Raw genomic sequence first — 22,267 nt, forward strand, 5'->3', positions numbered from 1 at the left:
ATTACGTTATTCATTTCGCTTAGTCATCGCCATTGCATGTATTACAAAGGTCAGCAACATGTTTCAATATCACTTCAGCATTACATGCATGTGACGGCGCTTGCCAGAAGTTCTGGGAAAGCCTGCGCGCCGCGCGCTGCCGTCCTGTCTGCCCGCCGGGGCGCCCTGCCCCCCGGCTCTGCGCGGCGTGCGGGTGTTTACGTGACACGTCTGAGACATGCCCTGTGTGCGCTCTGAGGGTGCGACGCAGGCGGAGAGAGAGCTGCAAATGCTTAGAAGTGTTTATGTATGTCACTTATCGTGACCACTCGAAGATTGCCCGCATTAACGCCGCGTCCAGGCGGTGTAACGACTTGGAGAGCATCCACATCAGCTGGCGTTTGTCTAAGTGCACAGGAAGGCGTGCTTGCATTTTGTGACAACTTTTACAACAACTTTTAGTTTCCCAATAAACAGCTTGAGCCAAGCAGTTCTCTTCACAAAAACCCTTCCAACTATTTACTCCTAACTTACGGAAGACTGGATGTTGTTACCGAGTTTATGATATTAGATCATTATAAGTTTGTACAATTCATGACATATATTTCTACAACACGCACATGGAGGATTAAGATACGGACTAGAATCACACTAGGGTATGCAAATCTCAAAGCCGTGGGCGTGACCGAAAGCAATGTTCAAAGGTGTCTACTACGTTGTGTTAGTCACAAAACCGGTCCAACGGAACTTGCCTAAGGAACTAGTAACCTTTGATTGGAAATTATCTGTTAGCTATCGTATAATGAGGGCTCCGCGGGCAGGTTGATTCCGTTTCTGAAAAAAGAAGGGCGTAGTCCTGGTCATCCGCCACCAAAGCCAAATCCCGTCTGCCTCCGACCGCCTCTGAGCCGCAGTCTGGACAAATTGCAAATGTACAAACAATTAGCGAGTTCCTTTGCTAATCAATGTGCCCAATTTACTAGTCACGTGATAGCGGATCTGTGCCACTTTGTCTTCCTCAGTGAAGCGCCAACAGTAGCAACTATCAAATTGTTTTCCATATTTAAGTAATGACACGGCACCATCCCATGTAAGTTAAAGGATTAGTCTGTTTTGGACAGTAATTGCGCATGAATTCCTGACAAACTACTAAGCAGCCATTGAAATGAAAAAAATGACCAATAAGCTTTGAGCCGCGGCATCGTATGCACAATGACAAACTGGTTTACCCCGTGCCGATTCCACTTCGTTGTTCCATATTACCTATCAACGAACCTCTTTGCCACCGTTGCATGGTATAGTTTGTCTAAGCCAAGACAGCACTTGTTTGCAGGAGAGCAAAACACATAACCCCTTTGCCCAACTTTCACCGTAATATGTCCCCAAAACATCCTCAAGCCACGTGTCTTGCAGCCTTACTGGAAAAACTCTCACGAATGTGAGATGCAGATGTGCTGTCCGAGCGAATCAGCCATCATTCTTAATCCATACATAATGATAAGTTCTGTGCCGCTGAATTCGATTTACCAGTGCGCTGTATCATCACTTGTTTGGCAAGATTTGGTGAGCATCTTCTGAGTCCCCATAACCAGTTCCAGCACGAGTCTTGGCAGAGTCTGAACTGCGCTTTCTGGAACTCGGCTTCCCGCCTTGAGATGCCGGTTGCGATATTACAAAATATATAATAAAAGTAATTATTTCAGTGCAAGGTCTTTCTATGACCGCACATCCAAGGTACCTTAAATTTTGGCAGTTCTCGAATCGGTATTAACTTCCCTGCAAGCCCACATGTTACTAAATCAGGCACCTGGCATCTTGATTGTTGAGGCTATAATTTTACACCATACCAAATGCTCAGCATGTTTTCTTTTCTGATTCGCATGAAGTTAAACTTTTCTAAATTCAGCCAGGAGCCGGAAATTTTCCGAATTATTCTACTAAGCCACAGGCGGGTCCGAGCGACATGGGATCCCGGACAAAAAAGAATATCAAGGGGAGCGCACGCTCGAGAGGACACCGTTGGTCCCCTGGCGTTCAGTCTCTGCGGGCAGCTAGACAGTGGTCAGCTGTCTGTTCCAACCGGTTCCAGACGCCCGCGCGCCCCGCCGAGTGTGCAGCTGGGCTGCGGGCGGGGCTGGCTCCTCAGCCTGACTCACAGAGCCTTTGTCTCGCGCCAGGCCAGTGGCGGACCCTCAGGGGAGGGGTAGCGCCCCGGAGTGTCGTCCGCGCTGCGTGCTGTTTGTCCGAATCGACTGATAGCGTCGATGGCCTCTTGACGTTTGCTTTGTTTGCTCCGGGTCAGCCGGCCGCCGCGGCGTCGATAGCTGGGTCAAAGGGCGCCAGGGCAGATCATCCCAGTGCGGTCGCACGGCTAAACCGCCGCCCTGTCACCGCGCGTGGCCCCGCCGGCCAGGGACGGCCGAAGTCTCCTCTAATACTCCAGACCAAACTCCCGTACGGTTTCCGGTGGTCAAACCCACGACAGGCAGCCTTCCAATCTCATCTCGCCAGGCCGGTCTCTCCACATCTGTCCGTGCCGGCGGCTGGTCCGGCTGCGCACGCCGCGGGCCCACTGGCACCCCATCCCCAGCCTCTGGTCATCCGGAGGTCAGCGATTCAGGAAATGTCCAATCAGGGCCGGCACCGAGTCGATGAACCCGATCGGACCCGGTGACGGGCGGGGCGGCGCCGGCGGCGCAAATGGCCACCAGCATCGCCAGGTCACGTGGTTTGGACCGTGACATCCAAATAGGCGCCACGTGACAACAGGAGTGGCTCAGCCGGCGGTGAAGGGGCTTCATTTTCCCGTTCTGTTTATTTTTACTCTACAGAAGTTACCCCATAGACAGAATAAAACAAATGGTACGGCTGTCGTCGTCGGTTATTTCGTCTGAATGACAGCTGAGTGAAGATCCCAGAAATATTCAATTTGCATTCCGTGAAATCCAGCCAGTTTTTGCAGCAACGAGGCAATGTCATGACATAGCTTCTGTCATGTTATGACATGTCACAGCGTTCCAGAGGCTTCTAGGCGCATGATATCACTGAGGCTGCTGCCCATAAACTATCATTCGAAGTATGCCTTGCGTAACGACAAAAAACAGTCCGATCGAATTCAAGTGCAATCCCCCATCTCCAAATATCGACTCGTGTTAGAAATCTTGCATAACTTAGCTTAAGTTATCTGCGGCCATGTTCTGGTTCTGTTTTGGCGTCGCACCGTGTTTCTTGATGTGTGTACGTGATTTTGACACTCCATATACGTTATATATCAATATACATTATCGATATACCACATATCCGTTCATTTTATAACGGAATGTGTGTTTGAGCCATAGGCCTAGGTATCTGCATGATTAGAGTCCCTTTGTTTCACTTTGTCGCGTAATGTAAAATAAGTGTCATGTAGTTTAATCAGCTGTTACGAAAGAAGGCACGTCTAGCCTTTTCGATTTTCTGAAGCACCTCAATGAGTGGTCGCGCGTATTACGAATTCTGATACCAATGAAAAGCGATCTTGAGGCTTCCAACCATGGTAATGCGCTAAAGTGGCTCTTGAAGATGACTCCAGCAGCACCGAGTAGAGGGATGCCGGTCAATACGAGTGGTCTGTGTGCCTCGTGACGCCCCACTGGATCTGGAGGCGTGCGCCGTTCTCTGGGACTTCTACTGGTTATCGGAAACCGATGACAACCCAGAGGCCGCTTTCCAGGCACTTGCGGTGTTCCCTGGGACATCTGCCGTTGGCTGGGGCCCGGCGGGTCCCGGGGACTTGCGGTGTTCCCTGGGACATCTGACAGTGGCTGGGCATCGGCGGGTCCCGGGGACTTGCGGTGTTCCCTGGGACATCTGACAAGTGGCTGGGGCCCTCGGCGGGTCCCGGGGGCTTACGGTGTTCCCTGGGACATCTGCCGTTGGCTGGGGCCCTCGGCGGGTCCCGGGGACTTGCGGTGTTCCCTGGGACATCTGACAAGTGGCTGGGGCATTCGGCGGGTCCCGGGGACTTGCGGTGTTCCCTGGGACATCTGACAAGTGGCTGGGGCCCTCGGCGGGTCCCGGGGACTTGCGGTGTTCCCTGGGACATCTGACAAGTGGCTGGGACCCTCGGCGGGTCCCGGGGACTTGCGGTGTTCCCTGGGACATCTGACAGGTGGCTGGGGCATTCGGCGGGTCCCGGGGGTTTGCGGTGTTCCCTGGGACATCTGACAGGTGGCTGGGGCCCTCGGCGGGTCCCGGGGGTTTGCGGTGTTCCCTGGGACATCTGCCAGGTGGCTGGGGCATTCAGCGGGTCCCGGGGTCCTCCGCTTGGCCTCGGAGACTGCTGCCGGGCTCCGACGTGCTGCAGGGCCCTTCTGAGCACTCCAGTGTAAGGGTCCGCGGATTCCTGACCGTTGGACTTGTTGACGGCCGTCGTAGGCTCTGCCCAGACGTAGCAAGACTCGCTCCACTTCCACCCAGTGCTCGCCCTGTCGAGCTGTCTGCGCCCCGGCATCAATATTGCCCCCCCCCCCCCCGCCCCCGGCGTAGTTTACCCACCCGAGAACCGACATTATGCGGGGGAACCGTTGTCCGTGTCATGAGAGGGTAAAAGATTCGCGTGATTCGTTTCCATAGGTACATTACATACAGATACATACGACATAGTACATTACCGTTTTCTAGCTGATGGAAGAAGATTGCAAAATACAAAGATAATATGTAGGTATTGTGAGTAGAACTATCATTGCTTTTGAACTTCGTAGCTACCCCTGGATATGGCCGAATATTCTAGTTGCCGTATACGTCTGTTATCACCGGAAGGGTCTGCAAAGGCTAGTTGGCGCGCACAGACGAAAAGCGTGTCGCAATTTCGGTGCGAGAGCACTGGCGAGAGTGCAACAGTCACGTACAGACGTGAGGCGTGACAGAGCACCGGGAACTCCAGCGATGAGTGGCTCGTGTCCATCTTCCTGGAAACGCCGACCGCCGGCTTGGTCGGGCTCAGGGTCATTCCACGGCACAAACACGGCGGCGGTCTGGGACCGCTGAGGGCAGGCGGAGCCGCGTGGCTCGCATCAAACGCGACCAAATGTCAAACAGACCAGGAGCGCGCGACCCAGCAGGCCGCGCTGCTGGACACGGCCGCTGAAGAGGACGAGAGGGCCTTAGCATCGGCGCTCCGGTCGTGCTGCTGTGCTTATGGTTGCGATTTTTGGTTCGGTGGAACCGTAGTGAGAGGCAGACGCCAGGTGAAACATTTCCCATTATGTACATTGTAGAGCAGTGATTGGCAACCTTTGCTTCGGAGAAACTTTTGCAAAGTTCGTAGTTATTGTCATTTGGACATACTTACAAAACTTTTTTCTCGCGAGTTACACCTGGCATTAAGGTGGTTAGGCAGCAAATTTTAAGCGCGGGCCCATATGAAGGGGCCTCGCCGCTCTCCGCGATGTTCAAACACTGATAGCGGGCAGGATGTTGACAATGGCTTGCATCCAGCGTCGACCATCTGTTGTGGTCGGCGCGGTGATGGCCTATTTCCGACACTCCGCTGTGTCCTAATCAGCTCGTCCTCTGGCGACTCTCGGTTAACTCGAGCATAAAGCAAGTCGCCATGGCGTGTGATTGGGCAAACAACGAGCGGGTTTTTAAAAAAAAAATAGATTAAAACCGTCCTATGTGCACAACACTGGGCAGGGGCGTAGTTTCCTATTCGGTTGGGGGGGGGGGGGCGGGGCATCCAGCCCCCACCCAACGTTGAGAAGAAAGTAGGTCAAATACAGTGAGAAGTCAGTTTCTGACGGTGCTTTTTGAGGTGACAGGGATAACCTTTTTCACTACTCATCCCCATCTTCTAACTTATCTGGCCAATCTAAGTCCATGCCACTGGGCTTTTCCTTGTCGTTCCGCCAAAAACTCGTGCTTGTTATTACCTTCTGTCAGACTGTTTAGAAATTGCCAATGTTTTTGTACACTCGAAATGCAAAAGATCGTTGCATTGAAAATCATTAGCATGCTTTTCCTCTTCGTTACCATCCTCTCAGCACACTTCCTTTCACCATGCCGCGCCACGCCGATACTACTACTTGCGTGTTAGGCTGCGCGACCATCTCGCTGTGCCACTGCCGTGCTGCGCGTCGCCACTATGCTGCGCAGTGCTCTCTGCAATGGTACGCCCGTGTCTCACCGCTGTCGCTGTGCCACTGCCGTGCTGCGCGTCGCCACCATGCTGTGCAGTGCTGCCTGCAGTGGTGTGCCCGTGTCTCATCGCTGTCGTTGCACCACTGCCGTGCTGCGCGTCGCCACCATGCTGTGCAGTGCTGCCTGCAGTGGTGTGCCCGTGTCTCACCACTGTCGTTTCCGTTCCAGTGCCAACGGGGCAACGATGGGAGAACAAGTGCGCCGCCTTCTGCGTCAGTCCCGAGCAGACCAAGCTGGCCTACCAGCCGGGCAAGACGTACGTGTATGAGTACAGTTCGGACACGGAGACGACGCTAGCCGGCGCCACCGACGAGGCGTCGAGGCTGCACGTGACGGCTACGGCCGAGATCACGGCCAACTCCGGCTGCGACTTCACCCTGCAGGCAAGGCACACGTGCAGACAGACGCGGCGCAGGCAGACCAATGCGCACGGGGGCAGCACGGACAGACAAGAACATGTAGCACTTGTTTCTACCTGTCGGTCCGTGTTGTTACAAACCCTACAAAAAGCTCTCTTGTGGGACGATTTTCCCAGCCGAGTCAAGGCGTGGTGTCGCAATCTGCCAAAAAAACCTATGATATATTCAGGCTGCAGTTAATTCCTTTTATAAATTTGATCCGAACCCTTTGAATGGATGGATTTCTGGGATCAGCGCTCACTCTAAGCAGTGCTTGGTGTGTGAGCCCTGAACCCCAACCATCCGATCGCGCAATTCCTAGGCAACGGGCAGAATTTTAGTGGCGAAAGCTTTACGTGCCGCAATGCTCGGCACGGCCCGTTCCTGCCCTCTGACGTCAACTGACCTTTAGCGCGACCGCTGGCACCCGGCCGCAGGCTATACCTGCCAAGGGCAAATAACGAGCGCCCCAAAGCGACTTGAACCCATCCCGCCCACGGGTGGGGTGGATCGGAACGCAGGCCGCTACTACCAACTGAGCCACCGGGACGGGACGGACAGACGAATTCGACTAAATTCCGCAGTTAATTCTATTTAAATTGTGTTTCCTTTTTTTGAGGAAGCGTTTTCGTATGGGAAGAATTCTGCACACCAATGTAAACTCAAATCGATGCTGGCATTAGCTTCACACATTGACGGCAACTTGACCGATTACTGCAAGCAATTGAGAATGGTTGTTTTGTGCGCCTTGTGCAGTTTATATCGCCAATGGAAAAGTGCCTCCGTGATCGACATGTGTCAGGACTGGTACCCGGTTCCGATGCCCCGGTGCAGATCTGACCCACTTCAGATCAGTGTTTACATCGCCGCCGATGCAAACCGCCTAACCCCGGACTTACTTTCGCAGCTGAGAGGAGGTCACGCTTAAGGACTCGGACCCGAAGAACGCCAACAGCAAGCAGGAGGTGGACAACATGGCCACTTTCAAGCGGGAGCTGGAGCGGCGGCCGCTGTCCTTCAGGTAAGTCGCGCGCGATGTCCGCGTGCAGCGGGCGACGCTCGTCACGTGCGGGCGAGCCGGGCCCCACTCTTCCTCATCCCGCCGTCTGCGCCGAGGAGTGGGCACACACCAGAACATGATTCGAATGGGCGCTGAACGCATCAAACTGTCCGATGCGTTGCGTCCAGCGTTCCGCGAAGTCGGCACATGTTTGTTTGCCAAGAGCGAGGAGGGGCAGCGACTGCACGGGCGCCAGCCGCCGGGATGGGTATCAAGGGCGAGGGGGGGGGGGGGGCAGCGACTGCACGGGTGCCAGCCGCCGGGAGGGTATCAAGAGCGAGGGGGGCAGCCACTGCAGGGGCGCCAGCCGCCGGGAGGGTATCAAGAGCGAGGGGGGGGTGGGGGGCATGCGACTGCACGGGCCGCCAGCCGCCGGGAGGGTATCAAGAGCGAGGGGGGCAGCCACTGCACGGGCGCCAGCCGCCGGGAGGGTATCAAGAGCGAGGGGGGGGCAGCCACTGCAGGGGCGCCAGCCGCCGGGAGGGTATGGTTGTGTCGTGTGCACCGGCATGGCACCACAGACCAACCAGAGCGCGGCATGTCGGCCGCTGGGGGCGCCACTGGGAGGCGCTGCGGGGTGCGCCACCCAACGAGTGCCCTAGACGAGTTGGTATGATCCTGTCACCCCCCCCCCCCCCCCTCCCCCCAAAAAGTGTCCGCAATTTGCAACCCTGGAGCATGTGGCGTCTCCTCCCGAAAACTTTGCTCGGTTGACGCCGATCACAGGTGGCCGCAATATCTTGTCCGTTGATTTTTACCCGTGCCGCCCGCGCAAGATGACGGCATACTAAAGGTGGAAACGCATGGCCTGAGGCAGGCATGAGCCGACGCCTCCCTCCATTGCAGCTACCAGCATGGACGCATCGAGGACGTGTGCTCCGACCCCAATGAGCCCGTCTGGGTGCTCAACTTCAAGCGGGGTCTCATGTCCACCATGGTCAACCAGTCTGAGGTCGATGGAGGCTGGTGAAACTCGCAGTCAGGAGGTGAGTGCTGCACTGCCATGAAACACATCACTTCCCTCATCTACCCGCCCCGGCGTGACCGACGATGGGACTGTAAGTTTGTTGCGGGGCGTGCAGAACATAACCAAGTTAACACCACTCTCCTGAGACAAGCATAAATATTACAAGCAAAATAAGCGAAGACACCTTCATGCTGTCAAAGCACTGAGCCACACAAAGGAAGGAGGGCTGCTTGCCACATCCTACTACGCGAATGTAACACAAATACAACTTAGCCCGCAAATGTACCTCGACCCGGCGATGTCTCGGGTGCGTCTAGTGTGGCTCAGCACGCTCACTGACACTGCTAACGGCAATGCTGCCAAACGTGAGGCGATTCCTGAAGACCACACAAACGTGACAGACACTGTGCGGCCGGACGTCGGTCGTGTCCAGCGACGTCATGCAATGACCAGTGACGTCATATATTGACCAGTGACGTCACGCCCCTAGACGGACGTGACGGGCGTTTGCACCACCGATTACCTGGTGGAGGAGCACGGCTCCGGCTACCTGGTCACCAAGACTAAGGACCTGCTGAGCTGCACGGGCCGCGGCCACCTCATCTCGTCGCTGCAGACCACGCCGTACACCACCTACTCCAAGGTCCAGTCGCTGCCGCTTGTCAAGTGAGTGCCGCTCGGCGAACGCGCATCCGTTGGCAGCCCGTATCGTGGCAGCTCGCATCGTGGCAGTCCGCATCGTGGCAGCCCATCTCCTGGGCTGCCATGGCGCGACACCACGTTGACAGCCGCCTGCCAGGCGGGCTGCCATCGTGTGCGCCATTGCCCTGTCACCGCTCTGCTATAGAGGCCCGCCCCTTACCCCAAAACATCATTTTTTTCATTTTTCGCCATCGATGTCGCCTGACAGAAAGTTAGAAATCCCCGTGGTGCGTTCGCCCTGAACCTGCCCTCCTTTCACCCTTCTAAGGAAGTCCTGGCTGCGCCAATCATAGACGGAGCTATGCCAAGCTGGAGATCTTTAAGAAACCTAGTCGACCAAGGCAGCTCAGTCCACACCGTGTAGGCTGGCACGCGTTCCAAAGCGGGCCCGCGCCCGATTCCACCTCAGCAGAGTGAACTCCGACTGACACCGCATGGGATTGATTCCGACTTTGACTCAGAGCGGCGCAGCACAATTTTGAATCGAACCCGATTACGACTGAGGGACAACCAACTCAGCTTCGGACCCAGCCCTGGTAGAGTTGATTCTTTTGATAAGTTTTCGAGACAAAATCGCTGTACTGGTTTCGTGAAAGTCTGTAGAGGATATTTGTTTTCATAGCAACTTATTCATATATGACTGTCTCATTTGAGGACCATATGGGCTGCCATTCTGCTTTTGTACGGCGTCAGCTACTTTCTCATTTGCGTCGACTCATGGCTGATTTTGTTGGCTCGACTCAGATTCGACTCCGTCCTAGGTCTAGTAAAGCACATGTCTATGCAGCTGTGCACCTGATCTGTAGTTAAAAATTGCTCTGCCTCAGTGATGGATTTAATCCTAGCGAAATATTTCAACGAGGTAAGCGACCGTCAGTCCATCCTGCCGCTGCATTTGGCTTAAGCGCGAACGGCATTTGCTCTGCACCACTACCGTGTTTGCCGCGTTGGATCGGTGTGTCTGCCGCGTTGGATCAGCGTGTCTGCCGCGTTGGATCAACCTGTGTAACACGTTGGATCAGCGTGTCTGCCGCGTTGGATCAGCGTGTCTGCCGCGTTGGATCAGCGTGTCTGTCGCGTTGGATCAGCGAGTCTAACACGTTAGATCGGCATCTCTGCCACCTTGGATCGACGTGTCTGTCGCGTTGGATCGACGTCTCCATCGAGTTGGATCGGCGTGTCTGACATGTTGGATCAGCGTGACCGCTGCATTGGATCGGTGTGTCTGACACGTTCGATCGCCATGTTCGACTCGTTCGGTCACCGAGTCTGATGGAAGTCACCATGCCGTCGGACCGGCGCCGCCACCCTGTCTGAGCCAGCCCCGTCTGCGCAGGAGCTCGCTCCGGTGCCAGCAGAGGGTGTCGACGGAGCGGCTGCAGTCGGCGGAGTGTGAGGAGAGCCATCTGTTCCGGCCGTTCTCCCAGGGCGAGAACGGCGCCGTCACTCGCACCACGGTCCGGCTGACGGAGGTCACCGTCAGAGACGCCGTTCCCAGCTACGACAGCGGTGAGCAGCGCCGCCGCTCAGCTGTCGGGCGAATGCCCCTCAGCGATCGGGTTGGCTTTATCGAAGCTATGAGAGCTGTAGCGCCCGGCCATGCACATCGTTTGCATGCTCTCCTGGCGGCTAGCTTTAGGAGAAATTGGTCATTCGCAACCAATGGATGATGCCGCGCATGACGTTCAAGTAAGCGGAGCATGATGCAATGAAAACATTGTCCGTTTTTACAGATGAGCCGACCGTGCGCGGCTCGCTGCTGTTCGACCACGCAGACGCCCAGCTGACGCAGCGGAACCGGGTGCAGGCGGCCGCTGAGCTGCTGGCACAGCTTGAGCTGAAGACGGCCGACGGTGTACGACCTGAGGTACCGGCCCTCTTCACGCGCCTCGTGCGCACCCTCCGCCACTTCGACGCGTCGGGGTTGAGCCAGCTGGAGGCGATGACGAAGGACGGACCGGCGCGGCGTTACTTCATCGACGCACTTCCGCTGGCCGGCACTGCTTCAGCCATGTCCGTCATGGGCGACCTGATGAGCCGCCGCGCCGTGCCCGAGGAGGCGGCCGACCGCTGGATGACGGCTCTGGCCTTTGTGCACGAGCCAAGCCTGGAGATGGTGGCGGCGCTGGCGCCGCTGCTGGGGGAGGCCGACGTGCGCCGGCAGACTCTGCTCGGCGTCTCTTCGCTGGTGCATCACTACTGCGAGCAGCACGCGGACTGCGCAGAGCAGGCTGCCGTTCAGCAGGCGATCCGCCAGCTGGAGGCCATGCTGGGCTCCGGATGCCGCAGCAACTCCGAGGATGAGGAGCTGAAGATGCTGACCGCGCTGAAGGCGCTCGGCAACGCCGGCCGCCTGGTGGCCGGCGGCGACACGCTGCGCAGCTGCTTCGAGGGTGAGAACACGATGGAGGTGCGGCTGGCGGCGATCCGGGCGTTCCGTCGCATGCCGTGCAGTGCCGTGACCGACAGTAACCTGATGGGCATCTTCAGTAGCGAGCAGGAAGACACTGAGGTGCGTATTGCCTCTTATCTGGCCATCATGCAGTGCCCAACGCACGGCGTCGTTGACAAGGTACAGGAGATCCTCTCCCGCGAGTCAGTTAACCAGGTCAGCAGCTTTGTGTGGAGCCACCTGACCAGCATGCAGGAGACCAACGACCCCGCCAAGCAGTACATGAAGCTGCTCCTCTACAACGTGGACCTGGAGAAAAAGTTTAAAACTGACGTACGGAAGTTCTCCAGGTACTTCGAGAAGACGATGTTTTCTACGTCGATGAACGCCGGTGCGACTGTCGACGGAAATGTCATTTTCACGCCTGAGTCATACATGCCCAAGTCAGGAATGTTCAACTTCACCGTGGACTTGTTCGGGCAGGCCATTAATCTTTTGGAGGTTGGTGGGCGCGTGGAAGGCCTGGAGGACTTTTCCGAAAGCATGTTCGGCAACAATGGCGTCTACCCGCAGCAGGCTATCAGCCATATCCTGAAGACGATGCGTGGCCGCGATTCTAACGACCTCTCCACCTACGGCCGTCGGATCCAGACGCCCAAGGCATCCGCGTACTTGAAAGTATTCGGCAACGAGCTCAAGTTCAGCAAGTACGACTCGCTTAACGAGCTGGTCAGCTCGCTGGGAGCCAGTGATCCGCTGGACTTCCTGCAGAAGCTGGCAAAGGATATGGACTGGACTGAGAACTACCAGTTCCTGGATTCGGCTTACACCATGCCCACTATCGCTGGCTTCCCATTTGTGCTGAAGGCGGTCGGCACGGCCACTGTGTCTCTTAAGACGGGCGGCAGCTTCAACATTGAAAGCTGGGACAAGATGAACATCAACGGCCACGTCAAGCCGTCGGCGGCGGTGGAGATCATGAGCGAGATGGTGGTGGATGCACATGTTGCGCACACTGGCCTCAAGATGAACACGAACCTTCACACGTCCACCGTCTTCGACGGCCACGCCATCGTCGACTCAGGCAAGATGGTCTCGGTGAGGATTAACATGCCGCGAGAGAAGGTCGAGATCCTGGACATCAACACCCGTTTCCACAGTGTGTTCAGGAACAAAGCACGCAAACTGGAGATGCATACCGACAACCGCTACGAGCTGGTAGCATGCTCTGACCGTTATGTCAGCCCGCAGCTACTGGGCGTCAATTTCTGCACGGACATCAGGTACTCGCAAGGCTCTGAGGGTCTGCCGAGCGTGCTGCTCTCCGGTCCGCTGACTGCCCGCTTCACCATCGAGAAGACGGACACCATCAAGGGATTCGAATTCGAGTACCGCCACTCGAACGAGGCCAGCGTCAGGAAGTCCAGTCTGGTCATCGACACGCCCGGCTCCGCCACTGACCGCCGCATCAACGTGGACTACATGATCAACTTCGAGCAGAAGGCGTTCAAGGCCGGCTTCCGCACGCCCATCAAGTCGATGGACGTGTCGGGCAGCCTGGACCTGGCAGGACAGACCAAGCAGTTCGATGCGTCGCTCAAGATGGACGATAGGGAGCTGGCTGGCGTTGCCGGCCGGCTGGAGGTGGACGAGACGCCAGTCATGGTGCGCTACTCGCCCTCCTTTAGCGTGCGCGGCCCCGCCGGCGAGCTGGTCGCCTTCGACGGTGGACTGATCGTCAGCAAAAACAAGCACAAATACAACGTAGACATCACCATCAGCAAACTCTACCAGACGCCCATTGTCCTTAAGGGTGAGTACTGCCCGGTGGGCTTCAGGATAAGATGTAGCTATGGGAAACCTTCCTTAGAAGAGCATACACAGATTGGCTTTTTCAAGGAAGGCATGCGTGATTCGATAAACTTGCCTGATTTGGTCAATATAATGTCTCCACAGAATTGTGCATGTTAGCCTCCTTTTACACGACACATCCTTGGGATGGGAACAACATTCCTCGCTTGCTGAAGAAATTGCATTCCTTACTTTTCTGGAGTTTTTGTTTTCCTTTATGTTATTGAGCTGAAAAAGAGACCTTCCTAAAAAGTGTGCATTTTTTGCGATGCGAAATATAAGCTATTTCGAATGTTATGTCGACAAACCATATGCTCTGCAGGCGCCTTTAGCGAAGATGATGGGACTTACAACGTCCTGACATCAGTGGAGTCTTACGTTCTGGATAGCAACATGAAGGGGTCGTTCCGCTTCGCTGGAGACAACCTTATCATTCACGCCAACACCGACTACAGCTTCATGAACGGCGAGCGCCAGACCATCATCGTCAGCTCCAAGATGAGCAAAGACGAGCGGGACGACCTCACCGCCTACAAACTGTTCCTGGATACCAAGGTACTTGAACAGCTTAACATCAAGCCTTACCTGCATTGTCAGGATGCAAATGTGTTGCATCAGGTCGTTGCTTATCTTTGCAAACTGTTTTAAAACGTGCGGTAAGAAACCCCGCGCTGACGCATTAGCTTGCCGCGGGGGTAAGATATTCGTCCCCGTGTTATGCAACATCTCCGAAGGTGTTTGTGTGCACGCCATTTGCTGCTGTTCTGCTTGTAGCTGTCAGGTGTCGTGTTTGATTATGATTTAACGGCTGCCGTCATAGCGACTGGATGCCTTTCATGATTCCTTAACTTGCGCGCCAGCTGTCCTTCCTCACGAGACTGCCTCTTTGTCCCAGTTCTCTGCGCTTCCGATTCTGGACACCCAGCTGACAGCTGAGCGGCAAGTGACCTCAGAGGGCTGTGAGAGCCGGCTGGTGCTGACGCGCGGAGAGCGCCACTACGAGCTGAATACCATGCTGAGCCACGGAGACAAGATGGCCGCCAGTCTCGGCGTGGTCGTCGCCCACTGGGACGTGGACTTCAAGCTGGGCGGAGAGATGGACGTGAGTGTCGAAATCGAGACCGCGCGTTCTGCTCTGCTGGCGCAAGTCTTGTTGTACCAGATTCTCAGCGGAATGTACAGCAATGTCATTCCTTTAAGCTGAGTTTGAATTCAAAGCACACCTGAACACCCGCATGCTAGCGGGGTATGCTTGAAGACGTAACAAAGGCACTGTGTGATGTGAATGTTAGAAGGTAGTTAGTGATTATGCGCATGCCGAGCAAAAAGCAAAGATAGTGATAGTTGGGCACTGCACCCGCATTGCCTTCCATCGATTTCCCTTTCAGAATCTGTAGAAGAATATTCAGAAATCAGATAGGAATCAGAAGGGATTATCTCCTACGCGTTACACGGAAAGTGACCGAAATTCAGATCACTTCCATACTTGTTGCATCGTGTCATTTCAGTTCAGCCAGGACCACAAGGTGGTGGTGGGCATCGAAGGACGGCTGAACAAGGAGAAGTTCGCCAGGGGCAAGCTGGGGCTGGACTTCAAGTCGGAGCAGCACGGCTTCAACTACGGCGTGTCGGCCGACCTCGACCTGCCCTTCGCCAAGTACTCGATGCAGACCGGCGTGAGGCGTGAGGAGGAGGCAGCCCACCTGAAGGTGAGCGGTGCGCCCTACTAGCAGTCGGCGGTCCCGCCATTGCACGTCCTCAACCAAAGAAGCCCGCTGGTGAATCTGAGATGAATTTGAGGTGAATTTGAGCGAATTAGGTAGAATTGGGACCTGCACGACACTGGATAATCAGCGAGTTAGCCCAGCCGTTTTTTTCTGAGGGGCTGGAGTATTTTGAGGGAGAAGCTCGCAGTGTGTAAGGAGCATGTTTTATATTGTTTGGTTTAGGTTAAAGCGAGCAGCGGTAGTCGGGAACCATGCGCGCAGGGAAAGCAAGAGACCAGGTGTTTTGTGAATATGCACCGTGGCCCCTCATTGAACCGGCAACGGTATTAAATTCGTACTGATTATATTGCATGCAATATGTCTACAACTGACACAGATGGCAAATTTTATGTTGATGCCTAATTGTGATTACATCTAACATATGCTAAGGCAAGTAACAGAATATGGTGCAAAGCTGAGCATATTTAACATGCTTTCGGGTATTTCAATGGCGCCATGACCGTCGCTGGTGAGATGGCCTCGACACCTGCCGGTGCTGACCTGCGCTGCACCAGTGTCGACCTGCGCTGGGCCGTCGTCAACTGACCCAGCCTGTCCCGGCAGATGGTGGTCGTCCGTCAGACGTCGGCCGCGCGCGACGAGGTGGCGCTGGTGGCGCTGCTGGCGCGCGAGCACGGCCAGTTCGAGGTGGACTTGACGTTGAGCGTGCCGCACTACCCGCGATGGCAGGCGGCCGGTCGCCTGGTGCCCGGCACCGGCGGCCTCTACCTGGCGCGTGCCACGCTACAGGGCGGTGAGCGCCGCTACACGCTCGGCGCCGAGTACAAGCTCCAGGAGGAGCATGTGCTGGAGCTGCTGCTGGAGGCGCCGGGCCGCCGCTTCTCAGGCCTGGTCTCGGCGCTGGTCACCGGCGATAGCCCCCGGGTCAAGGTCGACCTCCGCTGCGATCGACGTGTCATGGCGGTGTTCACGGTAAGCGCTCTGGCGTCGTTGCTGTGCTCACGGTATGTCGGGGGTCACGAATGTGCCTGTGCTGAGTTCTTGAGGCGTCGCTTCCGTATTCGCCGGGAGCGTCCGGGACGAACATTGCAGACTCCTATGCCGCAGACTACTACAGGCAACAAAAAATCCCAAACTCATTAAGCAATATGTTTGCATGGATATCATCATTATCCTCCAAAAACGCTGACTCATGTAGCTTACGCCACCATTTAGCTCTCACTGACATTTCGTTCTCATCCAAGGCACTACCCTACGGATGGGAGAAGACTGCCAACTTCGAGATCTTCTGGAACAAGGATGTTGATGATACGCAGAAGGCGTCCTTCGACGTGCTCCTGCGGGGCAATATCATGGCCGCCAGTCTTAAATACCCCGGTCGTCTAATCAAGCTAGATGCAACTTTAACGTGAGTAAACCCAAACCAAGAAGCGTTTATCATGAATGGGTGGTCTGGCATGACCAGTGTTTTCCAATCAAACCATTAGTTGTGGATACGAACATGCGTTGTTTTGGGTGGCAAAAAATTATACTTGAATATTTTTTGCCGAGTTACAGGTAAGTAAAAACGTGTCACGCAACCTTAGTAACCCGTGCATTGCATGTAAGTGTCAAGCACAAGCAGAAGAGCATGCATCATCATTTTCAGGCATGCAGCTAGGATCAACCGTCCTCCAAGCTTCTAAACATGTGGAAAAATTGTGTTGCCGTGGTGCCGAGAGACACTGGGCTTCTATTACATTGCTTGAATGCTTGATAGAGAAGTTGCCGTTGCAAAAGATGTGTACGCAATGAAACCGTAAAAATGAGATAAAAAACAATTGTTTCCACCCAACAGCGTTGGCAGCTGGAGAAGAGCACCATGGCCATGGGAGCATCACCATATATTTCACGGCTAGCCAAGCGTGATTTGCCTTTTGTTTTGGCAGGGCGAGGGAACTGACGGCTGACCTGCAGTAATTTGTTTTGGCAGGGCGAGGGAGTTGACGGCTGACCTGCAGTAATTTGTTTTGGCAGGGCGACGGAGTTGACGGCTGACCTGCAGTACGCGCCCGGCAAGACGATTCACATCGTCCGCAAGGATCAGCGGGTTGGCAGAAACGGGTTCACTACTACTGTCAACGTCGACACGCCCATTGAGGGCTTCACTACCATGTCGCTGACGCTTTTTAAGAAGCCCGATGTGGAGCAGGACGACCTACTGTCCTCTGACCTACTGGTGAATTTCGAGGTATGACGAACGTACAACGTACTTGATATGTTAGCTCTATTCGGACTGCTTATAAACGCAACGGCCTCACTTGAATGTTGCCATGCGTGCATTCATTATCAAAAGCGAAGAGGCTGGAAAAAGTATATCCAGACTGCCTTATCTTCAGCCGCTTTTACCCATTCCCACTGTGCAGTGTTCGAGTGTTTCGCTGACCCTGACTACATGCGGCTTTCGGCAGGTGTCCGGCAACGTGGAGGGGAGCGAGGCGCGCATGACAGGTCTCGTTCTGGTGGACATGCGTCGGCTTACAACTATCAAGACAGAGGTGGACCTGGTGACGCCCTTCCGTGGCTGGGAGCACAATCAGCTGAACTTCAACTACCACATGGACAGAACCACGTTCACGGCTCTCGCTTCCGCCACCAAGAACGAAGATCAGATTGCTCTGGGAGGAACTTTTGAGTTGTCCCACAACTCTGATGCGTTCAAGATCAACGCTGGGCTTGAGGTTGCTCTACCCACGGACGCGCTTCGGAAGGCAAAGATCGGCTTCCACTTCAAAATGGGGGACCGCCACTTGGACACAGGGATTCTTGCTCGATGGATGACCACCAAAGACATGGAAGTGTCACTGAACTTCAACAGCAAGCATGTTCTGGAAAGACAAACAGACATTGACTCTACACTGACACTGAAAACCCCATTCAAAAACGCTGAAAAGTTCGTCACCAACTTTAAGTTTTTCCTAGACCATCATAGGCTACACACCTCATTCAGCCTCAAAGATAACGTCAGGGAGATTTTCTTGGCCCTGTTGGAGGGTGGGAGTGAAGCGGCCCAAGCGTATTCTGGAAAGCTGGTCATCAACTGCGCCGTGTGCCCGGGCTTCGACGTCTCGTACGACCTGACCCCGACCGGAGAGGGAGCCAAGTGGAGAATCGCTGCGCACTGGAACGCTCACGAGACTTCTTTGTCAGGCCTTTTTGCCCAGGAACGTCAACCACACGGAGTTGTGGGAACGAAGACCGTCCTAACTTTGGTTCTGCCCAATCCACCAACGACATATGAACTGCGCCAACGCCATGAAATAAACGTTGACAAGACAACGCTCAAGGAACATCTAGAACTGCGCCGTGACAACGAGAAGATCATCATGGACATGAACTCAAAATGGACTCAGGTTTCCAGCTATGGAAAAATGACGTCTGTGACTATTGCAGGCCATGGCACACTGACTTCACCTTTCAAGGGTTGGGAATATTCCCAGATCTCGCAGACAGTGGAAGTGAACGTGCAAAATGATGAGAGAGTTTCATACGTCGGCCAAACCAAGATACTCAAGGGAGACAAGACCATCGAGATGACCGATACGGCCAAGTTCGAAAACGCTCTGAACTGGCAATACCGTCGGGAGGTAATCAGCAACACCAGGTGGTTCGAGCGTTTGGCTGGGTCTCTGCAGCTGGCATGCCGCTCGGCCAGTGATGCGACGCTGACTGGCAGTGCCGAGTGGGATGGCGAGACAGCTGAGCTTCTTTACTCTCACAACATCCCCGCGATCCATGCCATGTCTGGCCTACAAGGACACAGCAGTGATGTCGCTATCTCCATCACGGCTACGTGGTTTGGTGGTGTGTCCAAGACTCTAAAACTGGCGAATCGGGAGTCGTCTGAGGCGTACCATCCATCTCTGACCGTCAACTACAACGTCGGCAAGACCGTGAAACTGTACGGTGCTCTCTCAAAAGCAGTCGTGTCTGGAGAGTCCCACATAGCTTTCGAGGCACCATTTACTGAGAAAGTCACGTTGTCTGTGAACCCAACCTGGCAGACAGACAGTATTCAGGTTGTTGTGAGGTATATGCATGGAAGCAAGAGCTACAGTGCAGATGCGACAATGACGCACGACTTCCCATCGGCCCGCCCAGTTTGACGTCAAGTTTGCTTCTCCCGACAGCTGTCTTGGGAAAGGAGCCGTCAGCTTTGAGTTCGAGATGGACGACAAGCTGGAGCTGAAGGGAAAGCTAAGCCACAATGACTGGGGAATGTCAGTGAATGGGGAACTGGAAAGAAGCAAGGGAAGCATCGAAATCGGCACTCCTTACGAAGGCTTCACTAGCCTCTCGTTGGCATATGTCTGGGATGGTATGGATGCTGAGCTGCGTTTGAAGCGAGAAAGCAACCAAATTTTGATTGTCGCCGATGGAGAGAGTAACTACGAGATGCTCACTTACAACGTGCGGGTCAACACCCCGTATTATGGATATGAGACCATGGTACTCACTTTCAACAAGCCTTCGCGAGAGAACAAATTTACATTGGAATACGTTCGTGGCCGCGAGACCTCCATCTCCGTTGTCGCAGAGTATGCGCTCTCTGGCCCCGGTTCATCAATAGCGATTGAGACACAAACCTCGTTCAAGGGATTCTCCTCGGCTGCAATGCATCTGAGCTATAACCTTATAGAGCAGACTGCCAGGATAGCGTTCATCAAGGAAGACGACAGCATTGAGGCCAATCTTATCGCTGCGCTCAGCATGCTACACTCCAAGATGTCTCTTGAGTACCAAAACAGCCTGATACCCGGTCCCAAAAAGCTGACTGTCACTGGGGAGTACAGCGTTGAAAATCCGAAGAAGTCATTCAGTGTTGTTGTTTTGAAGGCGACTGATAAGTTTGCGTTCAGCGGCAATGCGCAGCTGATGATGGAATCCTCGTTCCTGACCCTGGAAATGGAGTCCCCGATTCAGGGATACGAAAATGCGAAGCTCGCTGCAAGATTCGATTCGTCAAGGGAAGCTTGCACTGCAAAATTGGAAGCTTCCAAGAATGACCAGGTACTAGGGACTACATTGCACAAGGAGTACATGGATGGTGCTGGCAAGCTGATGTTCGCTGTCGAAACGCCATTTGAAAACAGCAGACACATCCAGCTAGCTGCTGAGTGCGATATTTCCTCCTTCCCGCTGCGCGCAAAGCTGAGCGTCGAGAAAAACACCATCCGGCACGAAATCACTGCGCTGATGGAGTCAACAGACGACTCAGTGCTGATTTCAATTACCACCCCTGTCTCTGGCTTCGAACAGCTCAGCATTGAAGGCGGCCTGGTTGAACAGGGATTCAGCAGGTCAGCCCATCTGGTTCTGACCCGCAACCAGGATCAGATTCGCGCCGTCATAGACGGCGAGTTCAGCTGGACAAAATCGGCCGTCGCCCTAGAAATCACGTCGCCTTTCTCCGTGGCCAAGTCCCTGAATTTCATCGCGCGTTACGACCTGCGCGACGAGCAGAAGACATTCAGCATTCTTCTAGCCAGAAACGGTGCGCAGATTCAGATGAACGGCTATGGCATCATGAAGGTAGGAGCTGCCAAGGGCCTGCTTCAACTGGAGACTCCTTACCCAGAGTGGGAGAGCGTCAAGTATGCTGGTGTCTATGATGTTAATCATGAAGAAAAGATCATGGAAATTAGCTACGAGAAAAATGGAATCAAAAAGGTGATCGCTAGCCGAGGATCATACAATGGGGAGACGGCCTACTTGGATGTTATAACGCCAGTGGAGGGATACGAGCGAATGGGAATAAATGGTCAGTACATCAGTCGAAGGGGCAAACGTGAAGCTGGATACGACGCCCACGTAAACGACCATCGCCACCGGCTGTACGTCTTGTACGAGCGCGTTGGAAAGGAAAGCGCCAAGCTTCGAATCGAGTCTCCTATCGAAGGAATGCGTCTCGTCGAGGCGGACATCAGGTCCCAGACTTTCCCGGATGGAGTGGGATATTACATCAACACCAACCGCGACGGGAAACGTAACTCGGCCGAAATACGCGCCGTGTTTGGAGAAAATGACGTCGGAGTAGATATCTCCATCAAGTCCTATGTGGAAGGGCTTGAGAGTCTGCAGATGTCAGGAAACGTAGTGTACCGCGGCAGGAAGAGGTCGTTTTCTTTCAAGTCAAACAGAGGCGGCAGTGAGGCCGAAGTATCGGGAGAGGCCGTGATCAAGCGGAGGGCTGGAAACGGAAGCATCAAGGCTAAGCTGCCGATCGAGGGCATGGAGGACGTGGACGTTTCTTTTGACTACAAGCTTGGAAAGAAGAAGTCGTTCCGACTGACCTCGATTCGTGGTGGTGAGACGAGGGAGTTCTCCGGAGACTTGCAGTATACGGAAAACAGCATTACCATCAATCTCAATACACCTTACAACGGCTTTAAGAAGCTGCACGCCGACGCAAGTCGTACACAGGCCGCGGACGGCAGGATTGCCGCTGACATCAACCTGCAGCGGGGCAACCGGAAGATTGGCATCGCGTACGACTACCTGTTCGAAAAGTCGGGTGGGTCGGGCAAAGTCGAAATCGTAACACCGTATGATGGCTTCGAAAGCATGATGGCATCTCTCGAGCATACCTCTGGCACCAACGCCCGTAGCTTCGCATTCATGGCCAAACGTGGCGCAAGAGAATGGAATTTGAAGACCACGAGAAGCTGGGAGAACGGCGTGGACGAGGGATCTCTCGTGTTGACGTCTCCCATCGATGAGATCAGGTCGGTGAAAATATCTCGCAGGTTCGACATCAGAAATCTTGCTGCCATGACGTATGATGCATCTTATGAACGGAACGGCAGATCCTTTGTACTTTCAGGCTCTGGAGGAATCGAAGCAGGAGGCGCTAAGGTTTCCTTTGACATAACCTTAACTATGCCCTTGAAGATCAAGGAGCTAAAGGCTGAGGTAGATTACGACTTCACGGTACAGCCAAGGACGATAGTTGTGAGACTGTCTGGAGGGAAC

The 22,267-nt window shown here is 54.5% G+C and overlaps 1 protein-coding gene across 1 annotated transcript in view; it reads left to right on the top strand.

The window, feature by feature from the left end:
- LOC119114923 (uncharacterized) overlaps positions 1–22,267 on the top strand; it is a 39,469-nt gene that overhangs the window by 14,691 nt on the left and 2,511 nt on the right. Inside the window, 15 exon segments of the mRNA XM_037238981.1 lie at positions 6,328–6,542; positions 7,472–7,578; positions 8,464–8,560; positions 8,562–8,603; positions 9,075–9,250; positions 10,623–10,795; positions 11,020–13,491; positions 13,852–14,084; positions 14,425–14,631; positions 15,038–15,238; positions 15,860–16,228; positions 16,501–16,664; positions 17,273–17,486; positions 17,707–19,395; positions 20,555–21,832. Coding sequence (XP_037094876.1) covers positions 6,328–6,542; positions 7,472–7,578; positions 8,464–8,560; positions 8,562–8,603; positions 9,075–9,250; positions 10,623–10,795; positions 11,020–13,491; positions 13,852–14,084; positions 14,425–14,631; positions 15,038–15,238; positions 15,860–16,228; positions 16,501–16,664; positions 17,273–17,486; positions 17,707–19,395; positions 20,555–21,832 — 7,637 coding nt within the window.

Source organism: Pollicipes pollicipes, unplaced genomic scaffold (assembly GCF_011947565.3).
Source record: "Pollicipes pollicipes isolate AB1234 unplaced genomic scaffold, Ppol_2.1 Scaffold_3087;HRSCAF=3621_pilon_pilon_pilon, whole genome shotgun sequence".
In the NCBI taxonomy this organism is placed as follows: domain Eukaryota; kingdom Metazoa; phylum Arthropoda; class Thecostraca; order Pollicipedomorpha; family Pollicipedidae; genus Pollicipes; species Pollicipes pollicipes.